Below are 21569 nucleotides of genomic sequence, written 5' to 3'. Positions count from 1 at the left end.
AATCCCTCTGGGCAAGTTCTCCTCACAGAACGTGTGCAGTCCAGTAAGGAGATCTCCCTCTTCACCATTCCTCCACCCCCCAAATCAAATCAAATGTAACTCCAGAAGATTGCCACAGAATCCATTCTCAGGTCCCATTAGTGTGGTGTGGAGATGAATTCAGTATATCCCAAATGTTCACCTCTAGGGTAAAGTATGTGAAAGCAGGAGATGCCACAGTCATTTTCCTCCTGGGACCGCCATGTCAATCAGTAAAGGGTTGAGTGATCTCCCAGTTCGGGTTCTCCCTTTAGTTTGATCCCAGATTCTTTTGGTTCTACCAGTACCCGATTGATCTCAGTCATGGATACACTCAATATCTGATCCTGCACAGACTCGTGCAGGATACCCTTAAGGTTAACCTCCATGTTGAGTCTGTGCTGAAGGCGGCGAATACTCTATTCTAGAGTATAGGAGCAGGGGTGTGATGTTGAGGATCTATAAAGGCACTGGTAAGACCTCACTTGGAGTACTGTGGGCATTTTTGGGCTCCTTATTTAAGGAAGGATGTGCTGACGTTGGAGAGGATTCAGAGAAGATTCACTAGAATGATTCCGGGAGTGAGAGGGTTAAGATATGAGGAACGTTTGACCGCTCTTGGGCTGTACTCCTTGGAGTTTAGAAGAATGAGGGGGGACCTCATAGGAACATTTCGAATGTTGAAAGGCATGGACAGAGTGGATGTGGCAAAGTTGTTTCCCATGATGGGGGAGTCTAGTACGAGAGGGCATGACTTAAGGATTGAAAGGCGCCCATTCAGAACAGAGATGCGAAGAATTTTTTTTTAGCCAGAGGATGGTGAATCTATGGAATTTGTTTCCACGGGTGGCAGTGGAGGTCAAGTCATTGGGTGTATTTAAGGCAGAGATTGATCAGTATCTGAGTAGCCAGGGCATCAAAGGATATGGTGAGAAGGCAGGAGAGTGGGACTAAATGGGAGAATGGATCAGCTCATGATAAAATGGCGGAGCAGACTCGATGGGCTGAATGGCCAACCTGCTCCTTTGTCTTATGGTCTTATGGACTCTGAGGTAGGGAATGCCAAATGAACCTATTGATCTCAGTCATGGATATACTCAATACCTGATCTGAGGTAGGGGATGCCAAAGATTTCCAATACATATACTCAGAACATGAATTGTGGAGTCTGTAGGTTGTGGAATCAATTATTTTACACATTGGGGGTAATTTTGAGTGGCCAGTTAACTCACACATCCATCAGATGTGGGAGGAAACTGGAGCACATGAAGGAAAACAATGTAGTCACAGAGAGAACCTGCAAAATCCACACTGGCAGCAGCGGGGGTCGAGAGTGAACCCAGGTCACTGAATCTGTAAAGCAGCAGGCAGCAATACTAGCTAATATAGTAACTCCAGTCTTACTTTCCAACCCCACTGCAAAGACTACATCACCAAGCCAGGAAGTAAAGGGGAAAGCTTACGATTTCTCCAGGATCGCCAGGATGTCCTCGAGGTCCGGGGAAGCCAGGAGGTCCTGCAGAACCCTGTAAGGAAGAACACAGAGAAAGGTCAAAATCTTTTTCAGAATCACACACCATCTGATTGCTATTAGTGAACGAGCAAGTATTCCTCGAAGATATTTAACATCAACCAGATTTTTACTGTTTTAATAAAGAAAACTTTCGAGATTTATTTTAAAGCACAAATGAGGGCACCAAAGGGAACTGCTCAGTGAGCGCCCCTGGCCTCACGAGCAAATCATGGTGAAAGGGGCAAGTGAAAAAGAACATGAGCGTTGTAGATCCATCTTCTCACGGCTTCCGTTGGGCAGGAGGGACGGAAGCCAGAACGTTCCACACCACCAGGTTCAAGAACAGCTACGTTCCTTCAACCACTCGCTTCTCCAACCAAGCACCACAGCCCTAATCACTACCTCAATAAGTAACACTTCAATCAGTTTGCATGAAAATGGACTTTGTATTTTTGTTCTACTTGTATTGTTTCTTGTTAAAAATGTGTAGTTTATTAACTCATGAATACCACCTTGCTATATATCTTTTACATTGTTTCTGTAATTTACAATGATTATTATCAATTGCAATGTACTGCTGCCACAAACCAACACATTTCACACCACACACTGGTGATAAAAAAACCTGATACTGAAGGCTGCTTATCTGATGCGCTGTGCCCATGATGCTGTTGCAATTAGGTTTTTCATCGCATCTGTGCGTACCTGTACTCATTCAACTCAACTCTGACTCTTAGCACTGAATGGTACGTCATTGCTGGAGTCAAATTTGGAGTATTGTGCGCAGTTCTGGTCACCTACTTGCAGGAAAGATATCTATCAGCTTGAAGTATGGTAGACAAAATTTACAAGGATGCTCCAAACAGTCCTTCCAGATTGGATGACACTTCACCTGCAAGTCTGTTGGGGTCATCTACTCCATACGGTGCTCCCATTGTGGCCTCCTGTCTATTAATGAGACCCAATGTAGATTGGGAGACCCAAGCAACACACATCAAAGTTGCTGGTGAACGCAGCAGGCCAGGCAGCATCTCTAGGAAGAGGTGCAGTCGACGTTTCAGGCCGAGACCCTTCGTCAGGACTAACTGAAGGAAGAGTGAGTAAGAGATTTGAAAGTTGGAGGGGGAGGGAGAGATCCAAAATAATAGGAGAAGACAGGAGGGGGAGGGATAGAGCTAGTACCTCTTCCTGGAGATGCTGCCTGTCCTGCTGTGTTCACCAGCAACTTTGATGTGTGTTGCTTGAATTTCCAGCATCTGCAGAATTCCTGTTGTTTTAGATTGGGAGACCGCTTTGTCGAGCATCTTAGCCCCGTCCACCACAAAAAGCAGGATCTACCAGTAGCCTCCCATTTTAATTCTACTTCCCATTGCAATATGTCAGTCCATGGCCTCCTCTACTGCCATGGTGAGGCCACACTCAGGTTGGAAGAGCAACACCTTATATTCCGTCTGAGTAGCCTCCAACCTGATGGCATGAACATTGATTTCTCAACCTGCCAGTAATTGCCCCCCCCTTCACCATTCCCCATTCTTGTTTCCCTCTCCCACTTTATCTCCTTACCTCCTCACCACCTCCTTCTGGTGCTCCTCCCCCTTTCCTTCTTTCATGGTCTTCTGTCTTCTCCTGTCAGACCCCCTACTCCAGCACTTCATCTCTTTCACCAATCCAGTTCCCAGCTCTTCACTTCACCCCTCTCCCCTCCTAGTTTCACCTGTCACCTGCCACCCTGCACTTCCTCCTCTCCTCGCTTTCTTGTTCTGGCTTTTCTCTCATCTTCATTTCCAGTCCTGAAGAAGGGTTTTGGCCCAAAATGTCAATTGTTTCCTCTTTTTCATAGATGTTGCCTGACCTGCTGAGTTCCTCCAGCACATCACAGATTTTCTCATGTTTGTGATAGTACAAGGATATTGCCAGGACTCGAGGATCTGATTTATAGGGGAAGGCTGAGTAGGTTAGGATTTATTTACTGAAGTGCAGGAGAATGAAGAGATATCTTTTGGAGGTCTACAAAATGATGAGAGGTATAGATAGGATGAATGCATGCAGGCGTTTACCCCTCAAGTTGGGCGAGGCTAAAACTAGATGTCATATAGTAGATTTATGGTGAAAGTGAAATACTTAAGGAGAATTTGAGGGGAAACTTCACTTGGTGGAGGGGTGTAAGTTTGGAGTCAGCTGCCAGTGAAAATGGAGGATGGAATGCAAAATAGAATGGAATGCAAAGGTTTCACATACCTTGGTACATTTGCCAATAATGAACCAATTTACTAATTTTCCCAAAAATCTACCACTCTTTTTCCACCAGACATCCTGTTTATTCTTTACTGCTATTTTCACTAACCTGCACCGATTCCTATTTAAACTAACCACGAGTCAACGGTAACATTTTCAGCCTCATTTTCAAATAACTCCAAGGGCCTGGACCGCCTCACTGTTCTGCTCCCCATGATCCCCTCCAGAGGCATAACCCTCCACGGTATCTGCACTCATCCAAGTTAGCTTTCTCAATCATTTCCAATTTCTGTCACCCCACCACCAGCAAAAACCAAGGCCTTAGCTCGGCTACTGTCTGTCCAAACCCTTCCACCTTCCTTCCTTGAGGAAAATCTCCCTCATTGTTCAGGTTTTTGGCCTACCATTCCATTATGTGGCTGAACATTTTTTTCTGATTCATCCATGAATTATGGGGTTATCACTGACAAGGCTCAGATTAGAACTAGAGGTCATAATTTAAGGGTCAAAGGTGAAACATTGAATGGGAAGCTGAGGGGGCAACCTCTTCACTCAGAAGATAGTAGAACGTGGAATGAACTGCTAGCAGAAGTGGGTGCATGCAGGTTTAATTGCATGAGTCAGAGAGAGTACAGAGAAGATCTACTAGAATGTTACCTGGGTTTCATCTCCTAAATTACAGAGAAAGGTTGAACAAGTTGGGTCTTTATTCTTTGGAGCGTAGAAGGTTGAGGGGGGACTTGATAGAGGTATTTAAAATTATGAGGGGGATTGATAGAGTTGACGTGGATAGGGTTTTTCCAATGAGACTGGGGGAGATTCAAACAAGAGGACATGAGTTGAGAGTTAAGGGGCAAAAGTTTAGGGGTAACATGAAGGGGAACTTCCTTTCTCAGAGAGTAGTAGCTGTGTGGAACGAGCTTCCAGCAGAAGTGGTGGAGGCAGGTTCGATGTTGTCATTTAAAGTTAAATTGGATAGCTATATGGACAGGAAAGGAATGGAGGGTTATGGTCTGAGTGCAGGTCAGTGGGACAAGGTGAGAGTAAGAGTTCGGCATGGACTAGAAGGGCCGAGATGGCCTGTTTCCGTGCTGTAGTTGTTATATGGTTATATAGTTAAGAGAAGTTTGGACAAATACGTGGTTGGGAGTGATATGGAGGTCTATGGTCCAGGTGCAAGTTAATGCGACTTGGCAAGATAACTGCTCAGCATGGATTAGATAGGATGAAGTGTCATTTTTTCTGCTGTAGTGTTGTATAACTCTATGACTATAAGGTAAAATTACCTAATTGTCCTTGAATGTGACCTTCTGGTCAGTTCAGAGACAATCTTATTGATAGCATTGATAACCAGACCTCAAATAAATGTAATTTTCTTTCCCTGAAGGACATCAGAGAACCAAGTAGGATTTAATAAGAATACTCCATCATGGAGAGTGAATCCCCAGCTTTGCAGTGGAGAAAAGAAATGGCTCAAGGTGTTGTGTGATGTGTGACGCTATCACACTGTAGGTGTGTGACACTATCTCACTATAGGTGTTGTGTGTGACACTATCACCCTCTAGATGTGTGTGACACTATCGCACTGTAGATGTGTGACACTATCACACGGTAGGCATGGTATATGTGCCTTTCAGGCTGTTGCATGTAAATTTTTCATTGCATGTTAACATACATGTTCGTGTTGCTCTTTTCCACACCTTGCGAAGCCTCGGGTTGCCACATTTGCATTTCTTTAGAATTTATTTCTGTTTTTGTTTTGAGCTGAGCTGCTCGTTCCATGGTCAACACAGCACGGATGGAAAGTCTGCAAGGAGCAGGCCAGATTTGAACCCATGACCACTCGCTTCGAAGTCGGATCTGTATGACACTACACCACCAACCAGTCAACATGTACTTGTGCACATGACAATAAACTCAACTTTGCCTTTAGCTTTGTCGATGTTGCAGAAATGTCACGAGAGAGAAGGAAATATTTGGCTGCTTGGTCTCTGTGGTTGTTGAATGGGTACTGGATGATAGCCAAAATAAACTCACCACTGTGCGTTAATAAAGGCAACAGCGCCTTTATTTTCTGTAGAGCATGAAGAAGGCTCACCTCTGTCCCAGGATACTGACGGACTTTTACCGCTGTACCATTGAGAGCATACTCACCAACTGCATCTCAGTGTGGTATGGCAATTGTCCCGTATCGGACTGCAAAGCACTCCAGCGTGTGGTGAAAACTGCCCAGCAGATTATCGGCAGCCAATTGCCCACCATTGAGAACATCTACCATAAATGCTGCCTGGGCAGGGCGAAAAGCATTATCAAGGATGCATCTCACCCTAACCATGGACTTTTTACTCTCCTCCCATCCAGTAGGCGCTACAGGAGCCTCCACTCCCACACCAGCAGGCACAGGAAGAGCTTCTTCCCTGAGGCTGTGACCCTGCTGAACCTCACATCACAGCGCTAAGCAGTATTGCACCCACACTGTACTCAGTACTTTTATATTTGCGTGCTGTAGCACTTTTTTTATTCACAGTTATTTTGTAAATAACACTATTCTTTGCATTTCTGGTCAGATGCTAAATGCATTTTGTTGGTTTTGTATCTGTACTCGGCACAATGACAATAAAGTTGAATCTAATCTAAAAGTCTAATCTTAATATTCACAGTCAGATTTTCTAAAAGATGGTGGGGGCGGGGGGGGGGGCGAATAGAATCAGGGACCTACATGATATCACAGTACTAGACGTTGCACACAAATTATGTTCTGGCATGGATCTACTGCTACAGTTTATGCCAGTTACAGTTTGGTGTACCTGGGAATCCAATGGTTTGTGCATTCGCACCTCGGAACGCTGAGTGCAGTATCCACACTAACATTCCCAGAGAACTACCGAGGAGGTGCCGCATTGGTGGGAATGATATTGTCCAAAAGATGGAGGGCAAAGGCTTAAGGTGAAATTGAAAAAGGGAGCTGAGAGTAGCTTCTTCACACAGAGGGTGATGCATGCATTGAATAAGTTCTCAGGTCAAGCAGCTGAGGTGGGTAAGGTAACAACAGTTAAAGACATAAGGATTAGGACATGAATGCAAAAGGCTTTGATGGATATAGGCCAAGCCCAGTCCATTGGGACTTGCTTAGGTGGCTGCTTCGGTCAGCATGAACGATTTGGACCAAAGGGGCTACGTCCATACTGTATAAAATCAGCAGCCTCAGCAGCCCCTTCAGTTGGGTGCAAAGTATCCATCTGGGACAACATTTAACCAAGGTCAGTCAAACTGAGTCAATCTTTATCACAGTATGCTTAGTACTGCTGGGTTTCCTGCTTTTCTACCAATACCAGAGGAAAATCTTGTTTTATGCTGTTAAACACATTGGGATGTCCTAATATCAGATTCTAAATATGCAATCTTTCTTTCCTTCATTGACCCTGAATCAAGAGAGTTAACAATCAAAAGGTGATTGCATGTTTCAACAGAGCAGCTTAAAAATGAAGGGGTTCTATTTTCTTAGGCAGTTTTACAAGAGTCAATTCCACATATTCCCAGCAGCTGAAAACCAATAGTGCACAGTCAAGCCAAAATAACTTGGTTTATTGGTTTTCACTGCCAGGGAGAGCTGACATAGTTTTCTTACTTAGTTTTGTACTCTGCCTTCATAACTCCACTTTGACAATCCAAATCCATAAATAATCACTGTTACTGGGGGCGGAGTGGATCTCATTGAAATCTACAGGGTACTGACAGGGCTGGATACAGTTGACGTGGAGAGGATAATTCCATTTGAAGGACACTTCAGACTTGGAAGGCACAGCCTCAGAATCTGTTTAAAACTGAGATGAGGAGAAATTTTTCAGCCAGAGCATGGTGCATCTGTGGATTGTGTTGCCACAGAAAGGTGTGGAGGCCAGGTTATTGGGTATATTTAAGGCAGAAATTGCCAAGTTTCTGGTTGCTAAGTGGGTTAAGGGTTATGGGGAAGAACCTGCTGAATAGGGTTGAAAAAATAAATCAGCCATGATTAAATGGCAGAGCAGACTTGATGAGTTGAATCTCCTGCCACATTGAGGCCAGATACAGGATGCAGGAGCAACGACTCACTTTCCACCTCAGTCGGTTCCAACGTGATGGCATTAACATTTACTTCTCTAATTCCGCTAACTACTGCTCTCTGTTTTCCATCCCCCACCCCACCTTTGTTGTCCCTTATTCCTTCTCCTCCCCATTACCTCCCTCGGGCTCCCTTCCTCCTTCCTCCAATCGGTTCTTCAACCCTTCACCTCTTCACTCAAGACCTCCTAACTTCTCACATCTTTCCCTTTTGTTCCCCCTCTCGCTGCCATCTTGTGTTCTTCCCCATCCCCCTACCTGGATTCTGAATAATTGTCACTGTAAGTTGCTCAAGTGCACAGGTAAATAGTCAAAGCTTGGAGTTAGAATTAAAGGGAAAATAGGATACGGGGAAAAAATAGCGGGAAATTGGATTGGTCTGTGAGGCAGCAGAGACGGGCCAAATAGCCTCCTTCTACGCTGTGAGAAAACTGAAGATGTGCGGAGATGGCTTGGAGAATATTCCAGTGACAAGTGAGGCTGGGGAAGGACTTATGGACCGAGTCCTAATAAAGGGCCTTGTCTTGAAATATCAGCTGCTCATTTCCCTCCAGTATTTTGTGTGTGCTTGTGTAAATTTGAAGACCATTAACTGGTCTGATCCCACCAGATGAAAACTTCGATCCAGGAAGCCAGAACTAAACCTTCTGCACCAATGCCAATAGTACGTGAGGGCAACGTACAAATTCACCTTGGTCAACGGGCGAGCTTACACCAGCAAGTATTACAAACGAACAGCCTCTCACATCATGGACTCCTGTGCAGAACACAGCATTTAATCTGAATGTATAACAGGAATGATTGTAACCAATCAAATGTACAAGATGATTTTGAGTGGCAGATTGAGGTAAGGTATCCCTACCAGATCCCACTAGCTTAACAATCACAATCTTAGACATTTATAACCACAAGAGATCTTGTCCTCACTTATAGACATGACATACAACTCGAGATCCTAAAAGCTGCAGATAGCTCACCTGAGGTCCTACTGGTCCTGGAGGTCCAGGCAAGAGCATTCCCTTCAAAGGAAACAAAGGAAAATGTTAATATTTTAATTCAGCTACTTCTTGTTAGCTCTGGAAAGCAGATATCATAACCTAAGACCCCTCCCATCCCAATCGTTCTCTCATTCTCTCACGGTTAGTATAACTCTAGTGGCCTGGGTTCATTTTGATTACTGTCTGTGAGGAGTTTATACATTCTAACCTGTGACAACATGGGTTTCTTCTGACAGCTCCAGTTTCCTCACACATCCCAAAGACATATGTGTTAGAAGGGGAATTGATTACATGCAAGGTCTGTTACCGCGCTATATCTCTAAATAAAATAAATAAAATTCTCCCATTTCCATTGCGCAGAAGAAGAAAACGCATGAATGTGTTTAGCACTAAGCTGGTATGCAGCTATCCTGCTGAAATGAGACTCCTGAATAGACCCCCGTATGAGAAAGCTGAACTTGTCTACCTCAGCACAGCCTTGCAACTTACTGACTACCTCCACTGTGCTTTCACTACAACTGCAACACTTCATTCTGCATTCTGTTATTGTTTTCTCCTCAATGCAGTGACGTTTTGAAATGATTTGTCTAAACGCCATGCAACACAAAGATTTTCAGTGCACCTCAGTGTTATGATGATATACAAATCACAATTGCAATGACTCACTGCAGTCACCTCCTCGCCTTCCAGGGTTCAATCTTTAGGATTTAGGAGCTCTTAGTTTCGGTACTAAATGCTCATGAATAGGAATTGGTTTATTGGTAAATTGGTTCATCATTGCCACATGCACAGAGGTCCATCAGAAAACTTGGTTTTGCTTGTAGTCCATACAGATCAGTTCATTACAACAGTGCATTGACGTTGAACAAGGGAAAACAAACCAGAATGAAGAACGTGTTACAGTTACAGAGAGAGTGCAGTACAGAGAGATAATAAGGTGCAAGACTGTAATAGGGTAGATTGTGAAGTCAGGAGTTTTATCTTATTGGAGCATTATTTTAAGCTAGGAATATTTCAGTTTTAATGGCCAATTCCATCATAGTGGCAGGTAGAATTCAAAATGGTTGAATTTTCTTAAGTCATTGGAGGTTATTTAAGGTGGTGGCAATTTTTAGCATGTCTCCCGCCATGCATTTGGCTAACAGCACTATCAGCAATCCTTCTGTCAAAGGAAAGCACAGGAAATGGCTGTTCCTGATGTCAGCATGTGAAAGCTTAAAGACACATGTTGGCTTGGCATTCCTTTGCTTGCTACTGGTCAGAGTGTCCCTGCCAAGTGTTAATGTCTACTGTATGTCAAATATCATCATCTGTCTTCTGAATTAAAGCAAAAAGATAGTGAGAAGCTACATTTTTTAAATTGTGGTTTACTTTCTAACCAGAACAGGTATACTGTTGCTCATCTCTGAAATTTTGAAGATATAATTTGTAAGGATTTGGAGAAGGGTGAATGCAGGGGTGGGTTAGAATAGGACAAATATTTGGAGTAGGGTAGTGAAGGGAAGGGGATAAATAGGAATCATTTAGCTAAGTTTTTGTTTTTCTCTAACTACTGAGGAACAGAGGATCAAAACAGAAAACTGTTGGAATTACTCAGCAGGTCAATCAGAGAGAATGAGTTACCATCTCAGGTGGGTGAACTCCCACAAGACTTGGAAAAGGTAGAAAAGAAACAATTGCAATGTTGTTGAGGAAGAAACGGGAGGTGAAGGGAAGGTGGTGATAGGATGGAGACCAGGATATGTGTGGTGGCATTGGGGGAAGGAATAATGCAGAGGGGCGTGAACAGTAAATGCTGCAATGAAAATGGATGACGTTCCACAAAACCAGAGAGAGAAAAACATGAGGGGTGATGCAATGATGCAGCTTGGGAAGCCATTTCCTTAAGATCTATCTTCATCCCGCAGTGCTGTCTGTATGGAGTTTGCATTTTCTGCTTGTATCTATGTGTGTTTCCTGCCGGTGCCCCATTTCCCTCCTAGATCCCAAAAATGTGAAATTTGCTGAGTTAAAATGTCCCTAAAATGTAGGTGAGTGGTAGAATTTGGGGAAGAGGTTGGGAAAGTGGGGAAAATACACTCGGTGGCCACTTTATTAGGTACACCTCTACAACAGCATGTTAATGTAAATAACTGATCAGCCAATCATGTGGCAGCAAGTCAATGCATAAAAGCATGCACACATAGTCAAGAAGTTCAGTTGTTGTTGAGACCAAACTTCAGAATGTGACCAAGGTGACTTTGACTGTGGAATGATTGCTGGTGCCAGTCAGGGTGGTTAGAGATTCTCCAAAGCCGCAGTTCTCCTGGGTTTTTCAAGCACACCAGTCTCTAGAGTTTACAGAGAATGGTGTGAAAAACAAATAAAAACATCCAGCCAGTGGCAGCTCTGTGGGTCAAAATGGCTTGTTCATGAGAGAGGTCGGAGGAGAATGGCCAGAATGGTTGAAGCCGACAGGAAGGCAACAGTAACTCAAATAGCCCTGCGTTACAACAGTGGGGTGCAGAAGAGTATTTCCGAAAACACAACACGTTGAATCTTCAGTTGGTTGGGATATAACAGGAGAAGATCACAAACATAGACTCTGTAGCCACCTTATTAGGTGCAGGAGCCACTGAGTGTAAATTGTGTTTGGGTAGAATTAGTGGTTACTAATTGATGAGGAAGTGTTGCACCTCTCTCTGACCCTGTGATTCTAAAAGCTATGAATATTGAATCGGTAGATGCCTAGCTGAAACGTCTAATTTCAACCCATACCACCAGGTTCAGTAACAGTAACTACCCCTCAAGCATCAGGCTCTTAAGCCAAAGGGGATAACTTCACTTGCCCCATCATTGTAATGTCCCCACAACCTTACGAGGAATCTTCACCACAAGGCCTTGGTGAGACCACACCTGGAGTGTTGTGTGCAGTTTTGGTCCCCTAATCTGAGGAAAGACATCTTTGCCATAGAGGGAGTACAAAGAAGGTTCACCAGATTGATTCCTGGGATGGCAGGTCTTTCATATGAAGAAAGACTGGATGAACTGGGCTTGTACTCGTTGGAATTTAGAAGATTGAGGGGGGATCTGATTGAAACGTATAAGATCCTAAAGGGATTGGACAGGCTAGATGCGGGAAGATTGTTCCCGATGTTGGGGAGGTCTAGAACGAGGGGTCACAGTTTGAGGATAGAGGGGAAGCCTTTTAGGACCGAGGTTAGGAAAAACTTCTTCACACAGAGAGTGGTGAATCTGTGGAATTCTCTGCCACAGCAAACTGTTGGGGCCAGTTCATTAGCTATGTTTAAAAGGAAGTTAGATATGGCCCTTGTGGCTACAGGGGTCAGGGGGTATGGAGGGAAGGCTGGGTTCTGAGTTGGATGATCAGCCATGATCATAATAAATGGCGGTGCAGGCTCGAAGGGCCGAATGGCCTACTCCTGCACCTATTTTCTATGTTTCTATGTTTCTAGATATTTATTGTTTATTTATTTATTATTGTTATTTTTCTTTTTGTATCTGCGTAGGTCGTTTTATGGTTATGTTTTATGGCTCAGAATGTTGGACAATATCTAGTAACATGAGGAAACGAATTGTAGCAGCAGACATGTGGTTTTTGAGGAGGATGCAAAGAATATCTTGGATGAAACGAATATCTAACGAGGATATCATGAACAGAGCAAGCACAAAAAGAGAAATAGTGTATGAGATCATGAAAAGACAACGTAACTTCATTCGACATGTGATTTGGAAAAAGAGTTAGAATGCACGATAATCATGGGAAAAACTGAAGGGAAGAAAGCAAAAGGAAGGTAAAGACAAATGATGATGGAGACAGCAGCCAGAGAACTGGAGATGAATACCAATGAATTGATCCACTTGACCCGAAACAGGAGTGGGTGGGCCATGGCAGTCAAAGCTCAAACTGGGCATGGCACCCGATGATGATGATGATGATGATGATAGTTTTTTGCCTTTTGCACACTGGTTCAACAGCCAATTTGGGCAGTCTTTTATTGATTCTGTTATGGCTGTTATTCTATGATGGATTTACTGAGTATGCCCTCAACAAAATGAATCTGTGGGTTATATACGACGACATATATGTACATTGATAGTAAATTTACTTTGAACTTGAGTCTGCAAAGCTGTAATGAGCCCAATCAGAAGGTGAGATGTTGTTCCTTAAGTCTGCATTGAGCTTTGTTGGGAAAGTGTAAGCACAGTCAGGTTGAGAATACATCAGAGTCTGCCGAACAGAGCCAACGGAACAAAAATGTATGGAAAGAGCCAGAAAAAAACTCAGGAGACCAGACTATTGAGATAAATGTAATATTGGTTGAGATCAGTTATTGGTATTTTCAGATCGTCAACATTTTGAGAATTGTGTCAAATGATTAATCACTCCTTGGGCTGTATCAATAGGAGACAGAGTGACACTCAGTGATGAAGATTTGATTAAACTACGCACCTTAGGTGCATTATCCTGAACATTCCTACAAAATTGAATGCATCACAGGCTCAAGACAGTTATCACTCTACATCCATCAGGGTCCTGAACCAGTGTGGATAACTTCACTCACCACTACACTGAACTGTTTCCACAACCTACACACTCACTCTCAAGGACTCTACAACTCATGTTCTTAGTATTATTTGTTTGTTTAATATCTGTGCAATTTGGCTTCTTTTGTACTTTGTTGTCAGTTTTTGTTTTTGCATAGATTTTCATAAAATCGATTGTATTGCCATAATTTCCTGTAAAGGCCTGCAAGAAAATGAATCTCAAGGTAGTATATGGTGGCAAATTCATACTTTGATAATACATTTACTCTGACATTGACTGAAAGCAGAGTTTAGGAACTGAGGGTGACAAGAATGGAAAGGCTGATTATCTGAAAACTTTCTACTGGAAGCCCGGTTTGAGTCAGTTCTTGTTATAAAATCATAGAAAAGTACAGGACAGAAACAGGCCTTTGGGTCCATCAGCCCACGTAAACTATATGAACAGCCTACTCCCATCAACGTACACAGGACCATTGCCCTCCATACCTCTACCATCCTTGTACCTAACCAAACTTTGCTTAAGTGTTGAAAAGTTGTTCATTCTGACAAATGAAGTTAGACAAGGATGGTGTAAGAGGTGTAGTAGGTGCAACAGACCAAAATCTGGGAAGGACGATGGTTAGGAAATTACTAGCAAGTCTGGACATCCTCTGAAGAAAGAGCTGGACGAGTATTTTGAACGAGCTGCCAGAGGATGTGGTAAAGGCAAGTAAAAGCACAACAGGCAAGTAGGACTTTCTCAGGAAGGCAGCTTGGTCAACCTGGTAAAGGGGTCTGTTTCCTTGCTGTGTAACTCAGTGAGTGGGATGAGGGTGGCATTGGCAAAGTGAAGGGGGGCATCTGAAAGATCCCAGGTATAGACGGTAAGTTTCTTATACTTACAGGTTCGAAAATCGCAGGCTCCCCCTTCTCGCCCTTCGGGCCCCGCTCCTGGAAATAGCACAAAAAAACAGAATGAGGGTAGGGTGGCAAAAATCAGCCAGACAGCCAGGGACTGCTCTCCACAACCAGTCCCCAACCTTCTGCCCTGATGACTCTCACAGAGTCTGACGTGCTTTGTGACCGAGTGAGACCATCTGCTTTCCAATTGTTCGTATAAACACTGAAAAACTTACAGCAGAGTAACATCGAAAAAAAGACAATTTTAAATATGTCAGGGTATCAATAGAAATAACATTCAACTGTCCGGAAAACCTGCTGTTCGAGAAACACCAAGGTCTGCCATGTTTGCCAATGATCAGAGATTTTCTGTAGTCAGGCTGGATTGGAGAAGGTCTCAAACGTACCATTGGCTGTTGTGTTTCACGGTCTTCTCGGGCCCATGGGTCCTGGAACCCACTGTCGTAGTAATTGTAGTTATTCCAGCTGTACTCATGGTGATCATCAGTGATGGGATCTTCCGACTCCCCAATGATCTCCTCCCGCATCGTCTGCAGCAGAACAGGAAGAGAAAAAGGGTCAGGGGAGGATCGCAGCACTAACTAAACCTCCAGGCTTAATGAATTTTGTAAGACACGAACGTTTATATCAATATATGGATCACAGAGTCATGGCACAAAATTGGCTCTTCAGCCCATGCCATCCAGAGCTAATCCCTGATTGGCCCATATCCTCCTAACCCCATCCTATTTACAGTATGTACCCATCCAAGGGTCGAGTCTTTGAAACACTATCGTTGTACCCACCTCTATTCCTTCCGCTAGGAGCTCATTCCATCTATCTACCACACTCTCTGAGGAAATATTTGCCCCTCAGGCTCCCTTTAAACTTTTCCCCTCTCAGCTCTAATCTTTCCCTTTAGCCCTGAACTCCCCCTACCCTGGGATAAAGTGTGAACATTCACCATATATACCTTTCTACACTTAGCTTCTTACACTCCAGAGAAAAAAAAACAGCCTCCTATTCAGTCTGTCTTTCTAAGCCTTCCATTGCCAGTACTGTTTTTGTGAATCTTCCGTGCATCCTTTCCAATTTCATGACATCCTTCCTATGGATAGGCATCACAATATGCCAAGTATGATCTCACTAACATCCTCTACAGCTGCAGCATAACGTCCCAACTTTTGTATTCATTGCCCTGACCGATGAAGGCAAGTGTGACAAACCTCTACTTTACCTCCCTGTCAATCAGTGTCGCTGCTTTGAGAGAAGTAAGGATTGTACCCCAGCTACAATCTGGAGAAGAGGAGGGCCATTCAGACCTTCTGCTCTGGTGGATTTCAACTGTGATTTCAAAGACTGCTTCCTTTGCTCTTTGAGGTAGAGAGTTCCTCAAACTCTCAGGACTTGTTGAGAGAGAAAAAAATAAACCACCTAGCCGTTTTAATTGGTGACACTTTATTTTTAAATAGTGACCCTAGCTCTAGATCCTTCCTCTAAAGGAAACATCCTCTCCACTGCCACACTGTTAAATCTTCTCAGGATCTCGTACTGTTGAATAGTCAACCATTCGCTCCTCACCAGATTCAAGGAGACATTTCACATTCACTACTCAGTTGGCTCGGCTTTAACCTTACTTGGCCGATGATATAGTGACACAGATTACTGGCGCAGCCTTCTCAAGCTCTTGCCAGCAAAATACAAAAATAACAGCTATATCATTCTTCCCCTTGCCTGATTCTTTTTGAACTTCATCACACATTCCCATCCTGATTATTTATCAATGAATGAATACAGCAGAATTCAGCAGAGGCCAGATGGTGTTAAAAATTGTACTCGGAGCACAGAAAACTTCTGCTTATCTTGTATTTTGCACATTGATGCAATTATGAAGGCGGCAAGCCAGCAAGCCAGCAGTTGTAGTTGATTCTGTGTTTGAGGAGATTTGGTATGTCACTGAACACCCTGGTAAATTTCTGTCGATCTATGCTGGAGACCAGACCATTTAGACAGTCTGGTGTGGAGGCTTCAATGAACAGGGTTCCAAAAGGCTTCGGAGCACGGTAGGATCAGCCAGCACAACTCTCCCTACCATCCAGGACATCTCCTGGTGGTGGGGCCTCAAGAAAATGGCAACCATCAGAGGACCATCACCATTCAGCTAACTGCTATTTCTTCTGATGAGAGAGGTACCAGTGAGCCCTCTTCTCACTACCACCATCAGGGAAGAGGTACAGAAACCTGAAACCCACACTCAACAGTTCAGAAATAACTTCTTCTCCACTGCCATCAGGTTTCCGAAGGTTCCACGAAACCATAAACACAACCTTTTTATTCTTTTTTTTCCCCAATAATTATTTATTTTCTTAAATTTATGGTCATTTGATGGGCACTAGCCTCCATAGTAACTGGGACATCTTCAAGGAGCAATGCCTCAAAAAGGAAGCAACCATCATGAAGGACCCTCATTACCCAGGGCATGCCCTCTTCTCGTTGTCATCAGGGAGGAGGTACAGAAGCCTGAAGGCACACACTCAACGATTCAGGAACAGCTTCTTCCCCTCTGCCATCTGATTTTGAATGGACCCTGAACACTTTTTCATTTATATTTTAAACTACTTATTTAATGTAACAGATATATATATTCACAGTTTTTTTTTCTATTATCATGTATTGCATTGTACTGCTGACACAAAGTTAACAAATTTCACAACGTATGCCGGTGATATTAAACCTGATTCCAAATAACAAATTTCACACTGGATGAGACACTGGATAAATAATTCTGATTTATGCAGGTAACATTTTCACAAACCTGATAAAAACTCCCCAAGAACATTGTGCAACTTCTTGTGAACATGAAGAAGCACGTTTAGATTATTTACTTCTATACACAACAGCAATACCTTGGTACCTTAGCAACAGCACCCACACTGAAGACGCAAGACAGCAGATGCTGGAAATCTACAGCAACAAACGATCTGCCGGGGAAACTCAGTGGAGGTGGGGGGAAGGATCGGTCAACCTTTCAGGTTGAAACTCTGCATCAGGTCTGAGAGTAGAGAGGGGAGGTGGTCAGTATAAAGAGGACCAGGGGACAGAGGCCAGAGGTTACCGGTGAACCAAGGGGACGGGGCATGAAGGTTTATGGGGAGATTGAGCCAGGTTCAGGAGGGAGAGAGGTAGGGTTGGGAGATGAGATTTGTTACTTCATCTGATGGTGAAGAAAGTTATTGATCTGATTTATTTTTGCTGTATTTTACACTAATGATGTTCAGCCTTAATACATCAGATTGCAGTGTATAACACTGGTACTTAAAAGTGTAAGTGTCTTTAGAGGGGGGGCTATAATTTTGACATAGAGTTGCATACAATCATGAAGGACATCCAACGGGTGAATGCAGAGTCTTTTTCTCAGGGAAGGGGAAATATAAATTAGATGGCATAGATTTAAGGCAAGAGGTGATAGATTTAAGAGGGACTGGAGTTGGGGAGGGTGAGCCTCCCTTACACAGAGGGTGATGCTGCCATAAGCAATTAAAGGAGGTAAAATGATAGCATTTAAAAGTCACTTGGATAAGTACACTGATAGGAGTTGAGAGAGATGTGGGCAAATGAGACTAGTTCAGTAGGCTCAACGGTCAACATGGATGAGACAGGCTGGAAGGTCTGTTTGCATTCTGATTTACTCAACGTCACCATCAAGCACAGCTTCAAGAGGTGTTGTCTCAGGAACGGCCCTCACCATCCGGGACAAATCCTCCTCTCATTGGGAGGAGATAGAGGAACGTGAAGACCCACGTTCAGCAGCTTTCCCTCCACCAACTGATTTCGTCCGTAACAGTCCATAAGCATTACCTTGTTATTCTTTCTTTGCATCACTTATTAATTCTTTTCTAACAATAATTTCAACGTACTTTTTATATCTTGCACTGTAGTGCTGCCACAAAACAACTAATTGCACAACCTATGTCATTGATAGTAAACCCGATTCTGATGTCCTGACTTTGTCGTAAAGTTTTGCAATTTAAAGGATTATGCACGGACTACCAATGTGTGATGTACAATATCATGCAGCCAGGAGTCTCATTCCCCAGAGACGCCGGATGGCTGAGTATAAATTGTATTTTGTGTTTTCTCTCACATTTAAAAACATTAAACTTGAAGCTCTCCTGAGGCTCGATTCTTCTCAATATCCGGCAAGTAGTGGCAAATTTTCTGGTACAATTTCCAGTAGTACCAACAAGGGAAAAGAATCTCACACAATAATCAGACCTCAATGGACACTGCAGCTTCTTGAGTGGCAAATATTCCCAATTTGGGAATAATTTGCCTCACAACACATATAGACCATTGAACAGTTCAGGGAAGTACAGGGGGAATGTCAGAGGCAATGTTTACTTTACACCGAGTGGTGGGTGCATAGAACATGCTGCCAGGGGTGGTGGCAGATACATGAGGCACATTTAAGGACTCTTAGACAGGCAAATGGATTGTAGAAAAATTGAGGGCTATAAAAGCCACAACAGCAGAATTAGGCCATTTGGCCCATTGAGTCTGCTCCGCCATTTCATTATGACTGATCCATTTTCTCTCTCAGCCCCAATCTCCTGCTTTCTACCCATATCTCTTCATGCCCTGATTAATCAAGAATGTAGCAACCTTGCATTAAATATCCCCTATGACTTGGCCTCCACCTGCAGCAACAAACTCCACAGACTCACCACTCTCTGGCTAAAGGCAGCGTCCATCCTTAAAGACCATGACACAACCATGGATACTAGAGTATTCAAGATATCTTCAAGGAGTGGTGCCTCAGGAAACATCATCCATTATTGAGGACCCCCACCACCCAGGACATACCCTCTTCTGGACTGTTACCATCAGGAAGGAGGTACAGGAGCCTGAAGGCACACACTCAGTGATTCAGGAACAGCTTCTTCCCCTCTGCCATCCAATTTCTGAATGGATATTGAACTCAAGAGCACGACCTCACTACTTTTTTATTTCTATTTTTAGACTACTTATTTAATTTAATGATTATATACATTGTGTGTGTGTGTGTGTGTGTGTGTGTGTGTGTGTGTGTGTGTGTGTGTGGTGTGTCTGTGTGTGTGTGCGTGCATGCAAGCATGTGTGTAATTCATACTTTTTCCCCCTCTATTATTATGTATTGATTTCTACCGTGCCACAATGTTAACAAGTTTCATGACATATTCTGGTGATATTAAACCTAATTCTGTTTCTGATGCTGATGTAGGAGGGAAGGTTTAGATTGATCTTGAAGTAGGTTAAAATGTCGGTACGATCTCATGGGTCAAAGGGCCTGTAGTGTTCTATGCTCTTCATCATATGTGTGGCTATAACCAGCGCACCAATCATGAGTTGGAGAGCTCCGAGACAGGAGGCGGCGAACAGGTCCGGGAGCGAAGTTTAAAAGGGGAAAGTTTTGCGGGAACTCGGCTATAACCGGTGCACCAGTCGTGAATTGGAGAACAGGGAAGGTCAGGCATAAAAGGAAGACACTGCCTAGCAGAACTGTCATCAAAGCAGCGGTCTGAGTCACAGTGGTAGGGCTTTGGTTCATTTGGGCTTCGGTGAGGTAAGTGGATCTCGTTTTTTACCCCCTTGCGTTTTTTATGGAGGAATAAAGAGCATGTCTGTAGGGTTAGTGCTTTGCTCTGGGTGTCAGATGTGGGAATCCTGGGAATCTTCCAGTTTCCCAGATGGCCACATCTGCACCAGGTGCACCGAGATGCAGCTCCTGAAAGACCATGTTAAGGATCTGGAGCTGTGGCTTGATGACCTACAGTTTATGAGGGGAAGTGAGCAGGAGATAGATAGGAGCTATAAGGAGTTAGTCACCCCGAGCTGGCAGGAGTTAGGTAAGTGTGTGAGTGTCAGGGAAGGGAAGAGCCCAAATAGTAGAGAGCACCCCTGGGGCCATCCCCCTCAGTAATCGTTACCTCATTTTGGATACTGTTGGGGGGGGGGGTGACCTGACAGAGGACGACCATGGCAATCGGGTCTCTGGCACTGAGCCTGGTTCCATGGTGCAGAAGGGAAAGAGAAGATGATGAGGAATGGGGTAGTCATAGGGGATTCCTTAGTGAGGGGAATAGACACGAGGTTCTGCCAACCTGATAGAGATACCTGCATGGTGTGTTGCCTCCCAGGTGCCAGGGTACGGGATGCCTCGGATCGGGTGCAGAGTATTCTGAAGGGAAAGGGTGAACAGCCAGAAATCTTCGTTCATGTTGGTATCAATGACATAGGTAGAAAAAGGGAGGAGGTCCTGAAGAGAGAATTCAGAGAGGTAGGTAGGAAGATGAAAAGCAGGACCTCCAGGGTAGTAATCTCAGGATTGCTGCCTGTGCCACGTGCCAACAAGTGCAAGAATAGCATGATCAGGCAGGTTAATGTGTGTCTGAGAGACTGATGTCTGGGCAGGGCTTCAGGTTCCTGGATCATTGGGGCCTCTTCTGGGGGAGGTACGACCTGTCCAAAAAGGACGGGTTACACCTGAACCCAAAGGGGTCCAATATCCTAGCAGGCAGGTTTAATAGAGCTGATAGGGAGGGTGTAAACTAATTCGCAGGTGGATGGGAACTGGAGTGACAGGGCTGAGGAAGGGGAAAACAGAAATAAATCAAAGATAGCATGCAGCAGAGATGATAGAAAGGACAGGCAGGAGATGAGGCTTAATCACAGCCAGTGGGATGAGTTACAGGGCAATAGAGGCATGGTGCAGTTAAAACAGAGAACAACAAATACTGGACTGAAAATTTTGTATTTGAATGCACGTAGCATAAGAAATAAAATGGACGACCTTGAAATTCAGCTACAGATTGGCAAGTATGACGTTGTGGCCATCTCTGAAACTTGGCTAAAGGATGGCTGCCATAGGGAGCTGACTGTCCAAGGATATACAGTGTATCGGAAAGATAGGTTAGTAGGCAGAGGGTGTGGTGTGGCACTGGGTATAAGAAATAATATGAAATGATTAGAAGGGGACGACATCGGATCAGCAGAGTCTCTATGGGTTGAGTTAAGAAATGGCAAGGGTAAAAATATACAGGCCTGCAAACAGCAGCCAGGATGTGGATTACAAATTACAGCAGCAGATAGAAAAGGCATGTCAGAAGGGTGATGTCATGACAATCGTTGGGGATTTTAGCATGAAAGTGGTTGGGAAAACCAAGCCAACACTGAGCCTCAGAGAAAATTTGTACAATATCTAAGGGGTGGCTTTTTAGAACAGCTTGTTGTTGAGCCCA

The 21569-nt window shown here is 43.9% G+C and overlaps 1 protein-coding gene across 2 annotated transcripts in view; it reads right to left on the bottom strand.

The window, feature by feature from the left end:
- LOC134339467 (collagen alpha-1(XI) chain-like) overlaps window positions 1-21569 on the bottom strand; it is a 394099-nt gene that overhangs the window by 222281 nt on the left and 150249 nt on the right. For both annotated transcript variants that reach the window (XM_063036004.1, XM_063036005.1), the window contains 4 exons: window positions 14700-14843; window positions 14296-14343; window positions 8845-8886; window positions 1482-1544 (listed from right to left, as the gene is read on the bottom strand). In XM_063036004.1, coding sequence (XP_062892074.1) covers window positions 1482-1544; window positions 8845-8886; window positions 14296-14343; window positions 14700-14843 — 297 coding nt within the window. The remainder of the gene's footprint in view (window positions 1-1481; window positions 1545-8844; window positions 8887-14295; window positions 14344-14699; window positions 14844-21569) is intronic.

Source organism: Mobula hypostoma, chromosome 29 (assembly GCF_963921235.1).
Source record: "Mobula hypostoma chromosome 29, sMobHyp1.1, whole genome shotgun sequence".
NCBI classification, from domain to species: domain Eukaryota; kingdom Metazoa; phylum Chordata; class Chondrichthyes; order Myliobatiformes; family Myliobatidae; genus Mobula; species Mobula hypostoma.
The sequence above is the reverse complement of the archived record's forward strand: the minus strand, read 5'-3'. Positions and strand labels throughout refer to the sequence as shown.